Source organism: Podarcis liolepis (assembly GCF_965112155.1).
Source record: "Podarcis liolepis genome assembly, chromosome: 10".
NCBI lineage: Eukaryota > Metazoa > Chordata > Lepidosauria > Squamata > Lacertidae > Podarcis > Podarcis liolepis.
In genome coordinates this window covers 16,649,528-16,666,814 of record NC_139562.1, presented here as the reverse complement: position 1 = coordinate 16,666,814, position 17,287 = coordinate 16,649,528, and the positions used below count along the sequence as shown (strand labels likewise).

General features: G+C 45.3%; 1 protein-coding gene across 3 annotated transcripts in view; it reads left to right on the top strand.

Moving 5' to 3' along the window:
• The window catches only part of PTPRO (protein tyrosine phosphatase receptor type O), a 126,560-nt gene that overhangs the window by 98,514 nt on the left and 10,759 nt on the right, over positions 1-17,287 (top strand). For all 3 annotated transcript variants that reach the window (XM_083461037.1, XM_083461039.1, XM_083461038.1), the window contains 8 exons: positions 281-316; positions 4,482-4,563; positions 5,742-5,832; positions 8,617-8,693; positions 10,360-10,494; positions 12,288-12,410; positions 13,223-13,377; positions 14,905-15,040. In XM_083461037.1, coding sequence (XP_083317163.1) covers positions 281-316; positions 4,482-4,563; positions 5,742-5,832; positions 8,617-8,693; positions 10,360-10,494; positions 12,288-12,410; positions 13,223-13,377; positions 14,905-15,040 — 835 coding nt within the window. The remainder of the gene's footprint in view (positions 1-280; positions 317-4,481; positions 4,564-5,741; positions 5,833-8,616; positions 8,694-10,359; positions 10,495-12,287; positions 12,411-13,222; positions 13,378-14,904; positions 15,041-17,287) is intronic.

The following is a 17,287-nucleotide window of genomic DNA, read 5'->3' as shown; positions in this document are numbered from 1 at the left end:
CTGGTTTACAGCAGCTGTCGTTATTGCAATAGCTCCTTTAATAAACCGGGTCCCTACTAGACGCTCATCTTGCATATCTCTCTTGGTTCCATTTTTATTTAAGGTCTTGTTCCTTTACCTGGACATGAACCAAGGTGAAGTGGTTTAGAAATCATTTCTTACCACGTTGTGTGTCCTCAAGTGTGTGTTAGCAGATTTATTTCACGGCATTTGATTAACTCTGTCGTCATCCAGAAAATGGCTGTCAAAAGGTAACCTCAGCATTCTCTTTCTCTTTCAGGAGTAAAAATGGACTGAAGAAGAGGAAACTGACCAAGTATGTCCATTTTGTAAACACTTAATGGAAATGTCATTGTTGCCTTCATGCATCTCTTCTCAACAGGGGCAGGAAACCCTTTTTAACCCCAAGGACCATATTTCATCCTGTGACACATTCTGGGGGCCACATGCAAGTGTGAGCAGGGCCAGAAGCAAAAGTGGGAGGAGCAATGGATGAGGCTCAGGCAGTAGACTGTGGTGCAGCCACACAAAACTCAGTGGTTTGCTACACACACACACACACACACACACACACACACACTTGCCAATCCTTTGCTTGCTTGTTTGTTTGTTTGTTTATACCCCACCAATCTGACTGTGCTGCTTCGGCCGCTCTGGATGGCTTCCAACCTATATAAAAACATAAGAAAACATTAAAAATTAAAAAAAAAACCTTCCCTATACAGAGCTGCCTTCAGATGTCTTCTAAAGGTTGTATAGCTACTTATCTCCTTGGCTCAGGGGGAGTGGTATAACTCCATAACTTCCAACATTTCTCCGATGAAAATAGGGTCGTCCTAAGGAAAGGTGGGACATTCCAATATCAAATCAGAAACCAGGACAGTTTCTGTAAATCTGAGATTGTCCCTGGAAAATAGGGTCTGGAAGGGGCTCTGACTTAGACAGTGTCCTGAGAGCTCAATACAGGTCTGGAGGGCCACGTTTAATTGATTAATTGATTGATTAAATTTATATAACTGGACTTTGGGCCTGAGGTTCACTACCCCTGCCTTACAAACATCTATCACTGAAGTGAAAAGGGACCAAGTCCCCCCTTTGCTAATTCTTATGCCGTATGGAACTCCTATATATTGAATCAGACTATTGGTCTAACTGGGACACGGGTGGCGCTGTGGGTTAAACCACAGAGCCTAGGGCTTGCCAATCAGAAGGTTGGCAGTTCGAATCCCTGCAACAGGGTGAGCTCCCTGCTCGGTCCCTGCTTCTGCCAACCTAGCAGTTCAAAAGCACGTCAAAGTGCAAGTAGATAAATAGGTACCACTTTGGTGGGAAGGTAAACGGCGTTTCCGTGCGCTGCTCTGGTTCGCCAGAAGCGGCTTAGTCATGCTGGCCACATGACCCGGAAGCTGTACGCCGGCTCCCTTGGCCAATAAAGCGAGATGAGCGCCGCAACCCCAGAGTTGGCCACGACTGGACCTAATGGTCAGGGGTCCCTTTATGGGTCCAACTATCAGAGCCAGGTATGGGGAATCTCTGGCCCTCTGGCTGCGAGACTACAACTCCCATCATCCCTGACCACCGCTGGCTGATGTGAACTGGAGTCCAACTATGTTTGGTAGTTTCCTGGGGTCTCATGGTGGTGGTGGGGTATTCTTCGGCTCACATAAAGAATACAGTAACCATCTTGTCTTAATTTAAACATACAAATCAATTTAAACCAATGTCCAATGATGAGAAGAGTCTCTAGGGTGTAAAAGTAGGTGAAGGACTCACCAGGTATCTTTGCTGACAAATCGTCCTGCCATTTTTATTTTACCCACAATGCCACAGGGTGGTGGAACTTCTCAGACGCTGCACTGGGGGAAGCAAAGCTAGCAGCTCCAGCCACTGGGGGCTAAACAGGCCCCTCAGCTCTGATGCTGCTTCTGGGTTTTCCTGCCCGAGGGTCCTCAAAACCCAAATATGTCACTGACTATTACATTTAAGCAAAACAAAATTGTATGTGCCTGCTTAATCTTCGCCACAGATATTGCACGATAAAAATGTTCCTGGCTGGCAGAAAATTAGGCATTAGGGAAAGATCAATTATCTCAAGTTTACAGTCCTGACAGGGTTTGCCTTTCATTAACAATGACAAAATGCGAAAAATCTCAGCAACGTATGTGTTATCAGTGCCGTTCCCCTCTCAGCACAGCGCTCTAATGGCAGTTGCTAATTATGCACTGGATCATTAATGCTAACAGGTAAACAGGAGTAATTAACTGCTGATAAGAGACAAGTTCCTTAGGGTTTGCTGCTTCAAGGAAATGGGGGGAATGTGTATATATGCTTCACTATTTGCTAATTGGAACATGAATAATCAGGCGATATAAAGTTGTTTGCCTCTTCTTCATTATTCAGAGTATAAATATAACAACTTAAGGCAAGTTTCCACAGTGGCCCTGATCCAGTTAAAGTTATTCTTGTCTGTGTTCCATTGAAAGTAACAACTAAGCCCCAAGACCAGTGAGGTGGTGAACCTGTTTTGGAACTAGATATGTAAGAAGGCATAAATTTTCATTCTGCTCTATATTTGTTGCCTGCAGCACTGTTTCCAGTCTGCTGCAGTTCATGTTCTGCCAAAAATTACATTATTCCTCTTTCTGTCCAATGAGGTGAAATTTATGAAACTTACATCATTTACGTAAGCCATTACATACATTATGTAAATTGTGGTGTTGTTACATTATTCAACCCCGATTATTTCAATGGAAAGGAAGCCCAATGCAAATTGTGGTGTGTGTGTAATAATTATGTATCATTTGCAAACTGAAAGCAACAACAGCGAACACCGGTGATTTAACCATGTGAGCCCCTTCCTGAAATGTCAAGTGGTATAGTCCAGACACAGTTTTGCCACTTTATCTGCAGGCCTCACTTTAGCTGGATCAAGGACAATATGGGCTTTTTTTATAGTTCTGTTACTGATTTCCTGACACAAAGGCTTACAGAGCTGAGACAAAATTGTGGGAAATAAAAAATCTGGATGGTTTTCAGATTTTTACCCTTTAGATTTTGACATGAACATTTGACATTCCAGTTTCAGAGTCAAAATTTGACATCAGTGGTTCACAGTTTCTCCGTCTGTCTGTCAGCAGGGTGCTTATAGTTGGGAAGAATGAAACCATTAGTACAAATATCACTAAATGCTGTTGCAAGTCCATTGTCAGATACTGGCAGATATTGATTGTGGCCATTTCTGATGCTGTGAAATGTCAGCTGTGGTTTGCTAGATCATGTCAGCCTCTTGAGTGCTACTACAAATTCATAATTTGATGTCCGATGCTATAGTATTAGATATTTGCACATGTGGGTGACATTTAGAGGTTTTGTGCTTTTTTAAACGGAAGGGAGAGCTGGATATTTTCAGCTTCAGTTTTAAATGTTGGCACTTTCTAAGTCAGCCTCCTAAGAAACCTCACAAGATTTGACGGTGTGTATTTTCTTCATCCCTAGAAATAGAAAAATAAATTAGACCTGACGTTAAATGTATCTTCGCATTTAAAATGTACTTTTTAATAAATAGAATTAGCATTAGCTGGGGCCGCTGAGCATTATGGGAACTGCAGAAAATGTGAAAGGAACTCATAGGAAGTCTGGTTGGCACATAACTCTAAGCCATGGTTATAAACCACCACCTGAACCTGGCCCAGCTGCTTAACCATGGTTTATTAACCATGAAGAAACCACACATGTTAACCATCATTTCTACACTGGCTGGCAGTGACTCTTCAGGTTTTTGGACAGGGGTCATTCCCAATCCTTCCTGGAAATGCTGGGTGTTGGACTCAGCCTGAGCCCTTCTGTCACTCAGTTTTAGCCTTTCCTATATCTAGAGATGCGGGTGGCGCTGTGGGTTAAACCACAGAGCCTAGGACTTGCTGATCAGAAGGTCAGCAGTTCAAATCCCCGTCACGGGTTGAGCTCCTGTCGCTCGGTCCCTGCTCCTGCCAACCTAACAGTTCGAAAGCACGTCAAAGTGCAAGTAGATAAATAGGTACCACTCCGGCAGGAAGGTAAACGGCGTTTCCATGTGCTGCTCTGGTTCGCCAGAAGCGGCTTAGTCCTGCTGGCCACATGACCTGGAAGCTGTACGCCAGCTCCCTCGGCCACTAAAGCGAGATGAGCGCCGCAACCCCGGAGTCGGCCACGGCTGGACCTAATGGTCAGGGGTCCCTTTACCTTTATATCTGGAGAGCACCGGGTTTGGAAAGGCTTCTTTATTCAGTGAGGTTTTTTTGAATTCTGCCCCCTCTGCTTTGGAATGCCCTCTTCAAGGGGGTTTTCCCTGCTCCAAAGCTACTTTTCTTTAGGCACCAAGGGATGGATCTATTTTTATTCATCCAGCCTCTTTCTTTCTTTCTCTTTCTTAGCTTATGAATATCTTATCTGGTTTCCCCCTTCTGTTTCGCTTGTTACATGCTATATCTTTGTTTTCAAAGCCCCGTCCAGCTGGATGATTTTGACAGCTACATCAAAGATATGGCGAAAGATTCCGATTACAAATTCTCTCTGCAGTTTGAGGTATGTCCTGACGCGGATATTAGCTTGCTAGACGTAACTCAGCAAATTGCGCAGAATGGAATGACAGAGAGTGAATTGGCGGCGCTTTCATCATTTATCACATTCATATCCCACTTTTCCTCCAAGGATATGAAGGTCATATGTAGGGTTCCCTTCCTCCCCGTTTTAACCTCACAACCACCCTTTGAAGTAGACTAGAGGCTGTGGCCAGTCCCAGGTCACCCAGTGAGTTTCATGGCTACGCAGGGATTTGAACCAGCGCTCTAACCACTACACTACACTGGCTCAAAGCACGTCATTGACACGGCAGAGTGGAGGTGGCAGATTACATTTTTAGAAGCTTGCCTACATTTTCTTTAAATCCCCCTGCATGAAGAAATCTAGCAGGTAATGTTTTTTACATTCCTTTTCATTGATGTGCTAGTTTATTTCATGCCAGGAGGTTTGTTAGATGGGGAAGCATTAAAACAACACGTCCAAACACACTCCCTTGTTGTCTAAAGTAGTTCTACTTGGAATTCTGTTGCCTCATCTTATGCAATCCATAGACCCCGCTTCAGCCTTGGCTTGATAGGGAACCAGAACAAGGACTATCTGAATAGCTTATGGCTTGCAGTTCGTTAAATGGCACAGAAAGCATTCAGCTTTCAAGATGGCTTTGCCATCTTTGTCCCCCTCCATCTGAGCAGCAATTTATTTTCCATTAACAGTATCCATTCAGTAGTGGTGGTCAAGTAAGGTTTACTCAGAGTAGACCCATTGAAGTCAATAACCTAACTTAGCCATGCCCATTAATTTCAGTGGGTATACGCCAAGTAAAATTTAGGAATATCCCGCCTTGTCAACAGAAGCCCTGCAAAAGTGCAATTTTTGCTAGTGCAATGGGACTTTTTTACCCCTCTCCTCTCCTGTGCTCCCCCCACACCCATGAAATTGACTCGGGTGGGGCAGGAGAACCCCCAGAACAGGATAGGGGGATTGTTCTGTTTGGCCAACTGAATTGCTTGTGCAGATGGAAGCAACTGGAAGAGTGTGATGTTGAATTTCACCCATCATGTTGAATTATATCCACCATCTTTTAGACTACGACTTCCATCTTGGTTTGGGTGTGACCTACTTGTAGGTTGAAGACAGATGGGTTATCTTAATGACGGCATTTTATTTTGTGTCTTCTACAGGAACTGAAGCTGATTGGGCTGGATATCCCACACTTTGCAGCTGACCTCCCCATGAACCGCAGTAAAAACCGCTACACGAATATCCTCCCTTGTACGTTATTGTGGGGATGTGCCTGTTATGGCTGCTTTGACTTGTGCACTCTAGGGTACCCATAACACCAATTCTAACCCTTAGGAATCAGGTTGATGCATAGCAATTCTGTGACACGTTCAGGGCCTGAGGTCAACTGCTGGCAATGTCAGACACCAACTGAGACCCAGGCCCTAGTAGATGTCCTCATGCTGCTTCTCTTGCTGTTACTGCCTGTTCTCTTCCTCTGATCTAGAGGGAGAATGTGAGGAAAGGAAGGAAGCATTTGTAAGCTGACCTGAGCCCATAAACATAACTCCCATCTGAATTATCACCACAACAGCTGGTTTTCCTATATTTATTCCATTGCCAGTTTATTTAACTCCTTTGGGTTGTATCCAACTAAGGTTGCTTCCAGGCTGAATTTTGCAGAAGAGAGTCCAATCAAATCCCAGAATGTTAGATTTGCACTTTTCAGTGGCTCTGTCAATCTAGAGCGGCATTTCCCAGACTTGGGTCTCCAGCTGTTTGTGGACTACAAGTCCCATTATCCCCCACCACTGGTCCCGCTAGCTAGGGATAATGGGAGTTGTAGTCCAAGAACAACTGGAAACCCATGTTTGGGAAACCCTGCGCTAGAGCGACAAGTCCACCTTTTGTTTTAATAAAACAGACTTCTTGAAATATGGAGGGTTACAGGGAAATGCAAAGTGTGGGATGAACGAATGACAGCTGGGATGATGTGTCAAGACCCTGCAATCAAGTCAGGATGAGTGCAGGATTGACTGCTTATTGATTGCTCTGGCTGCCCCACAAACAAATCAGAATGAATGCAAGGTGTGACCAGAAAGTTTGGTGAATGGTCACAGAAATCAGACAGCAAGAAATATTCCAACATACATACCTTCCAGGCCTTCAAAGTAGGCCCTCTCTGATACAATGCACCGTTGACAATGTTCGTAGAACTGTTGGAAACTTCTGGAAAAGTCCACTTTTTGTACTGCTCCAAGTTCCTTCGTCACAGCAGCTTGGATGTGTGAAATGTTGGGAAATCTGTGCCCTTTCAGTGCAGATTTCAGTTTTGGAAAAGGAAAGAAATCCGGTGGGGCCATATCGGGAGAATATGGTGGGACCACTCAGTAACGATTTCACGCAGAATATGCAATTCTTCCATCACCATTTGGATGGACAAACAGCGATTCCACAACAATAACTCATGAACTCTGTTGACATTTGCCGCCATTCTGCTCATCAACTGTCTGCTAGACTGAGGGTCATCTTTGATGGTTTGCCGCCCTTCATGGGAACACTTAAACCACTCATGCGCTGTCTTTCGAGTCCCAGCTTCATCTCTGTACACAACTGTGAGCATTTTGTGGGTTTCCGATGCCGATTGTATGTTCAAATATTTCTTGCTTATTCGATTTCTGTGACCATTCACCAAACTTCCGGTCACACCTTGGAGCTTCACCTCCATGTAAGCTTTCTTGAAGCAAATCAGGGAGAATGCTCAAGCAGCAGATCATTCGGAGGGGTCCTTAGAGTAGACCTATTGAAAATTCATTCATGTATAATAACTTTCTTGGGTTTGAGTAGGACTAGCATAGAATACAACCCTTTCTGTTTTGGGTAGGATTCAGAATTGTTAGCAATGAATATGCATATATATGTACAGTGGTACCTTGGATTACATACGCTTCAGGTTACAGACTCCGCTAACCCAGAAATATTACCTCAGGTTAAGAACTTTGCTTCAGGATGAGAACAGAAATCGTGCTCTGCTGGTGCGGCGGCAGCAGGAGGCCCCATTAGCTAAAGTGGTGCTACAGGTTAAGAACAGTTTCAGGTTAAGAACGGACCTGCGGAACGAATTAAGTACCGTATTTTTCACTCCATAAGACACACTTTTTTCATCCTAAAAAGTAAGGAGAAATGTGTGTGTGTCTTATGGAGCGAATGGCGCTGCGCAGAGAGGGAGAACTGCATAGTGCCCCTTCAGCGACACGCCTGTCCTGCGAAGCCGGAGGACTTTGCTTGGTTGAAGGGGCGCTGCGCAGTTCTCCCACTCTGCACAGTGCCTTTCCTGCGAAGGAGAGGTGCTGCACAGAGAGGGAGAGCTACGCAGCGCCCCTTCAGCGAAGCGCCTCTCCTGGCTTCTGCCTTAGCCGTGCACAGCCTTTTCGGGCCAGGGGAGCCTTCATCCCGCTGCCCGGGAGAGGCTGCGCGCGGCTATCCCATATGCCAGGACAGCAAGAGGGATCACTGTGCAGTGATCCCGTTTGCTGTCCTGGCTTCTGCCTTAGCCCCATGCAGCCTATTCCGGGCAGGGGGAACCTTCCTCCCGCTGCCCTGAAGAGGCTTGGCACGGCTATCCCAGAAGCCAGAACAGCCAGAGGCTATCCCAGAAGCCAGATCCCTCTTGCTGTTGTGGCTTCTGGGATTCAGAATATTTTTTTTCTTGTTTTCCTCCTCCTAAATCTAGGTGCGCCTTATGGTCTGGTGCGTCTTATGCAGCAAAAAATATGGTACTTAACCCAAGGTACCACTGTATTCAGCTATGCAACATTCCTAAGTAGTCTTAATGAGTTCCAAGGGACCCCAACTGAAGGATGTTCAGAAGTGACAGTAGTGAAGGTGTCACCTTGCTCTAAAGATTACAAATTTACCAAAACATTCATTAAACGGGCCAGCCTGCAGCCTCACTTTTTGCTTAAAATATCTGCAAATTTATGCTTTAATCTTTCAGAGGTTTAATTAGGAGCTGTCTGGTTTGTGGCGATGCTTTAAGTCTTCTTCCTTTTGCAGATGATTTCAGCCGAGTTCGATTGGTCTCAATGAATGAAGAAGAAGGTTCAGATTACATCAATGCCAACTATATCCCTGTAAGTGAACTGGACTCAAAAGCATCCAAAAGAATAATATGAGGGTGAGGGTGGTGGCTTGCAAAATACCACACAGGCCACTTCAAGAGCCAAACCTTTAAACATATTCCCCGCCCCCCACCTTTAATAGAGAACTTGATTGAGTGAAAATCAATTTAAAAGTATCAAAATTAGGGGGGTGGGGTTCCATATGCATGACGAATTCCCTAGGAATGCAGGTGTATATATGTATTTCAATTACAAGCAGAATCCATTTTTAAAGGCTGAAATGACCCACGAACCACCTGTATAATCATGGGATTTACCGAATATTGGTGGTAGGCAGGGCTTTTCTTCGGGGGAGACAGGGACGCAGGGGTACACATACTGTAATGTGTATGAGTTACTCGTGCGTAAACTGCCGCCTTTCTAGGCTTAATTGCCTTGGTTGAACCGTTCTGACTGCACAGCCCATCTCAGCGTGGCTGCCTCAGTCGCTAGCAGAATCTGTCTGTGGGCGTTTCTTAAACCTTTTCCAGCATAGAAGCTGTCTGACTCCCAGTTGCCTCCTCCTCTCACTGCGCGGGAGTCTTCTGCGCAGGGAGGGCGTGGGTAGTGGAGGACCTGTGCTCTCCTCACTGATGTCCAGAGAAGAATCCCGGAGCTCTCCCTCCGCTTCCCCCATTTGCCCCCCTTTATCCCTGGTGTTGTGCTGATTTCCTTCCTCCTCTACTGATCTGCTTCTCCCCCTGGTGCTGGGTCTTTCGCCCGCAGAATCTGAGAGCCTCCCCTTCGCCTCTCGCTCTGATGTCAGTTCCCTGACACATACCCATAAACATTTTGTGAATCTACGTTTGGCCTCATTGAGGGGCAGTATTTCAATATGAGTAGGAAAATGAGAGTACCCCTAAACATATTTTTTTTAGAAAAAAAGCACTGGTAGCAGGTGAACTTTCAGAGAGAGGAAGGGGCCTTAAGGAGGAACAGACTGTATGAGCTTGCCAATCAAGCTTCATACTTATTTAGATAATCTATATACCACTTAACATTTTGAGAGAGAAAAGCATAGGCTTGCATTTTTGTTGCAAGGCCCACTTGCAGTGATGAATAAAAGCCCATTCTTAACATTCTGTCCCAGACCTGCTTGATCAGGAAACGGGACCCAGGATGGAGCTGTGTAAGCGAAGCTGTGAACTGGATTTCCCAATGGCTGAGGTCTCCAGAGGCAGGAAGAAGGCTCCTTCTTGTGCATACTTTGACAGTGTCCCCCAATATACCTCTTTTCTTTTTCTTACACGAGGATGGAATTACATGCAGGCAACCTTACAAGAGGGGAGTGGGCAGAAGGACTAAAGTCCCTGCCAAGATTGACTGAGGCTCTGAACCACCATCAGACACGCACAAAAAATAATCTGTGATGGTTGCGGTCAAGACCAGTTGATAAAATGGGAAGGACAAGTGCAGTCCTAACCCAGCATGGCTCTGCGGAAGGAGAAGCCAAGCTGACTCGAGAGCAAATGTGTGTGAAAAGTAAGGGGTGGGGAAGAAATTCGAATCGGTTCCCATTTAATGGTGATTCCACCTCATTCAGTATGAGGCAGTTTCCTATGTTATTCCTGTGCTTTCGAAAGAAACACCTCAAATCTAAAGCCAATCCAAAGGAGCCACCACACGCTTTCTCTTTTAGGGTTACAACTCTCCCCAAGAGTACATCGCCACCCAGGGGCCACTGCCAGAGACGAGGAACGACTTCTGGAAGATGGTTCTCCAGCAGAAGTCGCAAATCATCGTCATGCTCACACAATGCAATGAGAAAAGAAGGGTATGTATGTGTGGAAAATCTTCCAAGCCTCTCGAAATCTACGTTCCCTCTTACCCAGAATTCTGTTCTCGGTTACAGTCATTCAGAATGCCATAGTCCTCATAAATAGAGTGTTAAGGGGATAATCTAATATACACTGCCTCAAATCATGGAGGTTCTGTTTAGTCGTCACGGCTAATTTTTATCAATAGAACCACACTCAATTAATTTTACTAATATCTATGTATTTTATTTATATCCCACCCCTTCTCCCAAGAGTTCAAGGTGATATACTTGGTGAGAACCAGTGTATCACAGTAGTAAGGGTGTCGGATTGGGACCTGGGAGACCATGGCCTTACTTGGCCATGAAGCTCACTGTGTGATCCTGGGCAAGTCACTGCTTCTCTGCCTAACCTACCTCACAGGGTAATTGAGGAAGGGGAGAAGAACCATGTATGCATCCTTTAGCTATTTGAGAGAAAGGTGAGATATAAATGCAATGAAACAAGTAAGCGGTCCTTCCTTGTGCCTGTTTTATCCTTAAATCAGTCCTGAGAGGCAGCTTGGACTGAGAACCTGTAATTGGCCAAAGGCCACCTTCATATCTGAGTCAGGATTTGATCCCTGCTGTTCCAGGTGTTGTCCAGTGCTCTAACCACTACACCACACTGTCACTTTTAAGCCATCTAATCTATTGACCCATCACCACATTTTGTAGAAGCAATTTCCACTGGGTTAGAGTTACGCATGGCCTGATGTGCTTCCTCTTTTTCTGTCTGAAGCCTCCTGCCGCTCAGTCTCATTGAGCACCTACGTTCTAGTACTACGAAATGCACAGACACATATATTTTCTCCACTATCTCCAAAACCATTCATACTTCTGATGTAGGGACATCAAAGCGAATGTTAGCTTCCCGCAGCATGCAGTTTACTGACTCCCCGGGGAGCGGTTTCCTTGTTATAATAGGGGGGAGGAGATTACATTCACATCTTATCTCCACATTATATGACATGCTTTCCCTTACGTTCCATGTGTAATCGGGTTTACAGAAAACGTACAATGAAATACAGCCCTCAGTAATCACATTGCTACATATCAGAGGTCAAACCTTTATAGGGAATAGACTCTGTGTGGTTTGTGTGTGTGTGCGTATGCGTACCTGTCATGCACAGTACACGGAGCTGGGTGCAGAATTCGGCTCCTGAAGATTCTTTTTTTGGAAAAACGATGTTTCTAGTCCTTAGCAGAAATTGTGTGCATATATTTTTATACACACATGCGCACACAAAGTTGGCATCTTTCTGTTTTGAGAGGCAATAGAGTGCCTCTCTGGAGGTGAAGTCAAATTGCTACATTAGCAGCACCAAAGCGACCTATCAGGGCACAAGCCTGGGCAGTCTGTATGGGGGTCCTGGGCTGACCAGACGACAAGACCCCCCCCCCTCGACCTTACTGATAGGGTTCAAAGGAAAGCAGAGCAATACGTTTGGCACCAGCTACAGGAGTTGCCAGAAGGAGGCATAAAAGGTGCCATCCAACCGTCTTAGGGACTCTGCTCCAGATTTCTGTAGAGCAGGCATCCCCAAACTTGGCCCTCCAGCTGTTTTGGGACTACAGCTCCCATCATCCCTAGCTAACAGGACCAGTGGTCAGGGATGATGGGAATTGTAGTCCCAAAACAGCTGGAGGGCCGAGTTTGGGGGTGCCTGGTGTAGCGTTTACTCCTAAACCTTTTGTTCTTTGGATTTGGGCTTAAGCTACGACGCTTAGCAAGACTTTGAAAAAGTTTTCCTTGACTCTTTTTCTTCCAGGTGAAATGTGATCACTATTGGCCTTTCACGGAAGAGTTGGTTCCTTATGGGGACATCACAGTGGAGATGCTGTCTGAAGAAGAGCAATCGGATTCGGTCTTTAGGAATTTCAGAATCAGCTATGTAGGTCAATGTAAAGGGGTTTTTTGTTTTTACTAATGCTGTTTGTCCTGCAAACTTTGGATCTAAATTCAAACCTCTTGTAAACACAAACCTTTTATTAATAAAGTGTATCCATAGTGGGCTGCCTTGCCCCATATATCCCTGCCCAGCAATTGTGGTTTTTAGATGTGGCACTGCTGAAATTACTGCATGCCCCCAAAATGCACATAACTTATACTAGAAACTGGGCTTTTAGTGTTGCAGCTCTAGCCCTCTGGAATAGATTGCCGGCTGAAATTAGCCATGATGTTTTAGCCACTTATTGAAGACATTTCTGTTTAAGTAGGCTTTCCTGGAGGTTTGACCCAGTCATTGATGAAATACCAACTGGGCATCTATGGGAATGGCTTTATAGTTTTGCAGTCTATAGAAATGGGTTTAATTGTTCTTAGAATTTGTATTTTATTTTTCATTTTATCTTGCACACCTCTTTGAGGGCCTTAGGCTGTGAAGAGGTTTATAAATTTGCAAAATTAATTATTATTATTATTATTATTATTATTATTATTATTATTATTATTATTTTGGGGATGTTTATTTTAAAGCAGCCAGTCTTGAGTAGGGCCCTGGCTGGGGTTGGGGTTGGGGTGCTTTAACCCTTTACTCCTGCTGTTGCCCCAATCTGGATTTCCAGGGACTGTGACTTTCATCAGGAGGTAAATTCCAATGGCTACCTTTCTCCCCTTTCAAAACGTCCCTGGCCTTGGGTTGATGGCCACCGATTTATAAAGGCGACGGCTGCTAAGCACCACTTTTCTTTCTCTTTCCCCCAGGCCGATGAGGTGCAGGATGTGATGCATTTTAATTACACGGCTTGGCCTGACCACGGAGTCCCTCCCACAAACGCAGCAGAAAGCATCTTGCAGTTTGTACAGATGGTCAGGCAGCAGGCAGCAAAAAGCAAAGGCCCCATGATCATACATTGCAGGTGAGCCTCTCCTCTCTACCTAGAAGACATTAGCAAAGCAAGGGGCAGAGAAAGTTGTTGCAATGCCTTCGAAGCACTCACAAAGATGGCTGTGCAATTTGTTGTTGTTGTTGTTGTTAGTATTGTTATTGTTTCATTTATGTGTTTTTATTGAAATTGAAATTTTTATTGAAATTTTACATTTTTTAACATCAGAATATAATAACATAACAAAAATACCATTCCCCAATTCCTCTTCTGGTTTTTTTTTTTTTTGGCATATTATCTCTCCCTACTTATTGGTTATTTCTTATTCTTTAACTTTTTTAACACAAATATTATTATTCTCTTATCATTTCAACATCCTCATTCTATTTCCTACATTTATTTTGTTAATTGCAAGTATTTAATCAAACCCTGCAAATGAGTCCATTTCTTTACATTGATTCTGTAAATATGACATGAATGGTTCCCAGTCTTGAAGTCTTTCCATTAATTTTGCCATTTCAGCGTCTTCCATCTGTTTTCCTTGCCATTCTCCTTTAGTTGGTATTTCAACACTTTTCCATCTTTGTGCTAGCAATATTCTAGCCGCAGTTGTAGCATACAGTGGTACCTCGGGTTACGAACAGTCCTGCTTATGAACGCTTTGGGTTACGAACTCCACAAACCCGGAAGTAGGTGTCCTGGGTTGTGAACCTTGCCCCTGGATATGAATGCAATCCGCTTCCGGGGCCACGGGAGGCCTATGTAGGGAATGCATAGGGTTAAGAACAGACTTCCGGAATGAATTAAGTTCGTAACCCAAGGTACCACTGTACAGGAAAAGCTTTTTTCTTCTCTTTTGGTGAATCTTGACCTGAAATGCTTTTTTTGTTATTGTTTCATTTATAAACTGCTTCCCAGGAAACATCTGGAAGAAGCTTCACAATGGAGAACATAAAGTTAGCCCTCTGCACATATCTGTCAAAGTTTTCCTTTTTTTAAGGGGAATTCCCTTATTCCGAATAGGATTCTTCACAAGAAAAGGGAAAAGTTGACAGCTGTGCCTCTGTAGCATAAGTAATCTCCTATGATGACGGTGGTGAATGTTTGCAATATGAATATTGTTTCCCAAAATGGGGCTGCATTTCAAGCACATTCTCACTTAGGGATGAGGGATAAATTTGATGGGATTTACATGTGAAGGTGAACCTACGTAATATGCACTTTATTATTATTTTTGCAAGAATACTAGAACCGAGACACAGCCATCTTTTAAAATGTGTGCTTCTCTGAATTTTGCAATGCAGCTCTGGGTTCAAAAATGCATTGTTTTAGCGGGGAATTGATTTGCAAATTTCCCCCCATATATTAAGCAAAATCACATAGAGGGAAAACTTGCGTAATAAATAAAATTCATTAGAACTTTTATTTGGTTTTATTTTGCAAACTGGTGTGAAAAAAACAAACTGACGTTGAAATGTGGGTCTTCAGCCTGGATAAATGAGCAACAAAAAATGGATAAAAGTGCCCATCCCTATCCCACTGCTCCTTTCTGTTTTGCAGTGCCGGCGTGGGACGGACGGGGACTTTTATAGCATTGGACCGACTCTTACAGCACATTCGGGACCACGAGTTTGTAGATATATTGGGGCTGGTGTCTGACATGCGGTCCTATCGGATGTCTATGGTACAGACAGAGGTAAGACTTTATTTGTGGGATTTATACCCTGTCAATCCCAGGGGGCTTTCAGAAAGTTAAAATGACCATAACCACCGCCACCCCCCAAACAATTGAAATTTAGCAACATGGCAGAGCAGCATCAAAGCAATCTGCAGAAGTGAAACAAGCACAAAGCCACATGAAGGTTTGTAAAGCCTGAGAAAGCTTTTTTTAAAGTCCTTGCCTGCCATCGAAATGACAACAAGATCGACACCAGGTTGTTGGTTATTTTGCAGATTAGTTGCGCTGCAGAAGGCGTGCTGGGGAGATCACACATTCAAGAAACGCAGAAGTAACTTTTGCGTGGTTTTAATAACAAAAACAAAAACTCCTTTTACACTAAATTACATTATCTCAATAAGTATGACCCATTCGCCAGGGTACTGACAGAGCTACATGCTGCTCTTTATATACTATACCCAATTGCTGACACAGCTTCATTAACACAACTTAACAGCACCTGCTATACTGCTTCACAGCTGTAAATCTAGGTCATGTTATTTCCTCTGGCCTTTAAAGAGATACACATCTTGTGAAACAATAATGAACCTTAAAGAAACCCTTCAACACAGGTGAGCCTCCCTGAGGAAAACATTCCACACTCGGTGCCACCACTAAGGAGTCCCTTCTGCAGCCACCTGCCCCACCTCAGGTGTGTGCCCAAAGAAGGAGCTCCACTGAACACCTTAGCATGCAGAAGAAGAGCTGTGCAGGATCAAACCAAAGACCCATCTATCCAGGATTCTGTTCCCACAGTAGCCAACCAGGTGCCTCTGGGAAGCCTGGAAGCAGAGCTGGAATGGAGACAGTGTCTGCCACACTCGAGGGCAGCAGACTAGCTTAGGGGATGCAGGGCCATCCTTAAATACTTGGCCACCCTCACTCACAGCTCTGCCTGGTGCCTGCTCACTGCCTGCTTGAATGCTGCAGAAGCAGTAGGTGCCATATGGACACAGCAATGCATGTGCATGGACACAAGAAGACAGCAGCGTAGCGTGGGTTGCCAGCACCCGGGGCAAGGGAAGTAATTTGCGCCTCCTAACCCGGAGCAAGGCAAGTAATTTGCGCCCCCTAACCCCTAACCTGCCGCCGCTGCCAGCTTCGTCTTGCTGCTGCCTGGTCTGGTCTGGTGTGGTTCTCTCCCGCGCTCAGCGCTGCGCTGGGCGGCCGCTGTACTGTCCCTCCCCCAGATAGTCCCTCGCTCTCTCCCCGCACACCTGGCACCCAGCCCCTCCACAGTGGGCGGCGACCCAGCGGCTCGGATCGGATTCGCACAGCCAGCACTGCAGTGAGAGAGAGTGAGTGAGCCAGGTAGGGGCAGAGAGCTGAGAGTGCAAGCGCCCCCCCCAGATGTTGCGCCCGGTGCGGCCGGCACCCCCCTGCACCCCCCACGCTACGCCACTGCAAGAAGAGCCTGCTGGATCACAGGCCAATGGTCCATCTCACAGTCTCAGACTACAACTCGCATAAGCCACAGCCAGCGCAGCTTTAAGTACGGAAGTAGATCGTAAGTTGTCTAGGGCTGGTAGGCTTTATAGCCCCAAATCTCTGGAGGGTGCCAGGTTGGGGGAAAGCTTGCATCACTTAAAATCATAAATTATAGAGTCAGAAGGGACCGACCCTGAGGATCATCTAGTCCAACCCCCTGCAAAGCAGCTGTCCCATATGGGAATCGAACCTGCAACCTTGGCGTTCTCAGCACCACACTCTAACCAACTGAGCTATCCAAGCTGAACTGTGTGGTGTGTGGAGAAGCACCTCCTTTCATCTTTCTTGAATCTCCTTCAGCTTCACTGGATGACCCCAGTTTCTAGTATTATGACAGCAAGGACAAGAGGGCGGGACTTCTCCGCTTTCCCACACCATTCTTAAATTTAATGGGGACGTGGGTGGTGCTGTGGGTTAAACCACAGAGCCTAGGACTTGCTGATCAGAAGGTCAGCGGTTCGAATCCCCGCGCCGGGGTGAGCTCCCGTTGCTCGGTCCCTGCTCCTGCCAATCTAGCAGTTCGAAAGCACGTCAAAGTGCAAGTAGATAAATAGGTACCGCTCCAGCGAGAATGTAAACGGCGTTTCCGTGCGCTGCTCTGGTTCGCCAGAAGCGGCTTAGTCATGCTGGCCACATGACCTGGAAGCTGTACGCCGGCTCCCTCGGCCAGTAAAGCAAGATGAGCGCCTCAACCCCAGAGTCGGCCACAACTGGACCTAATGGTCAGGGGTCCCTTTA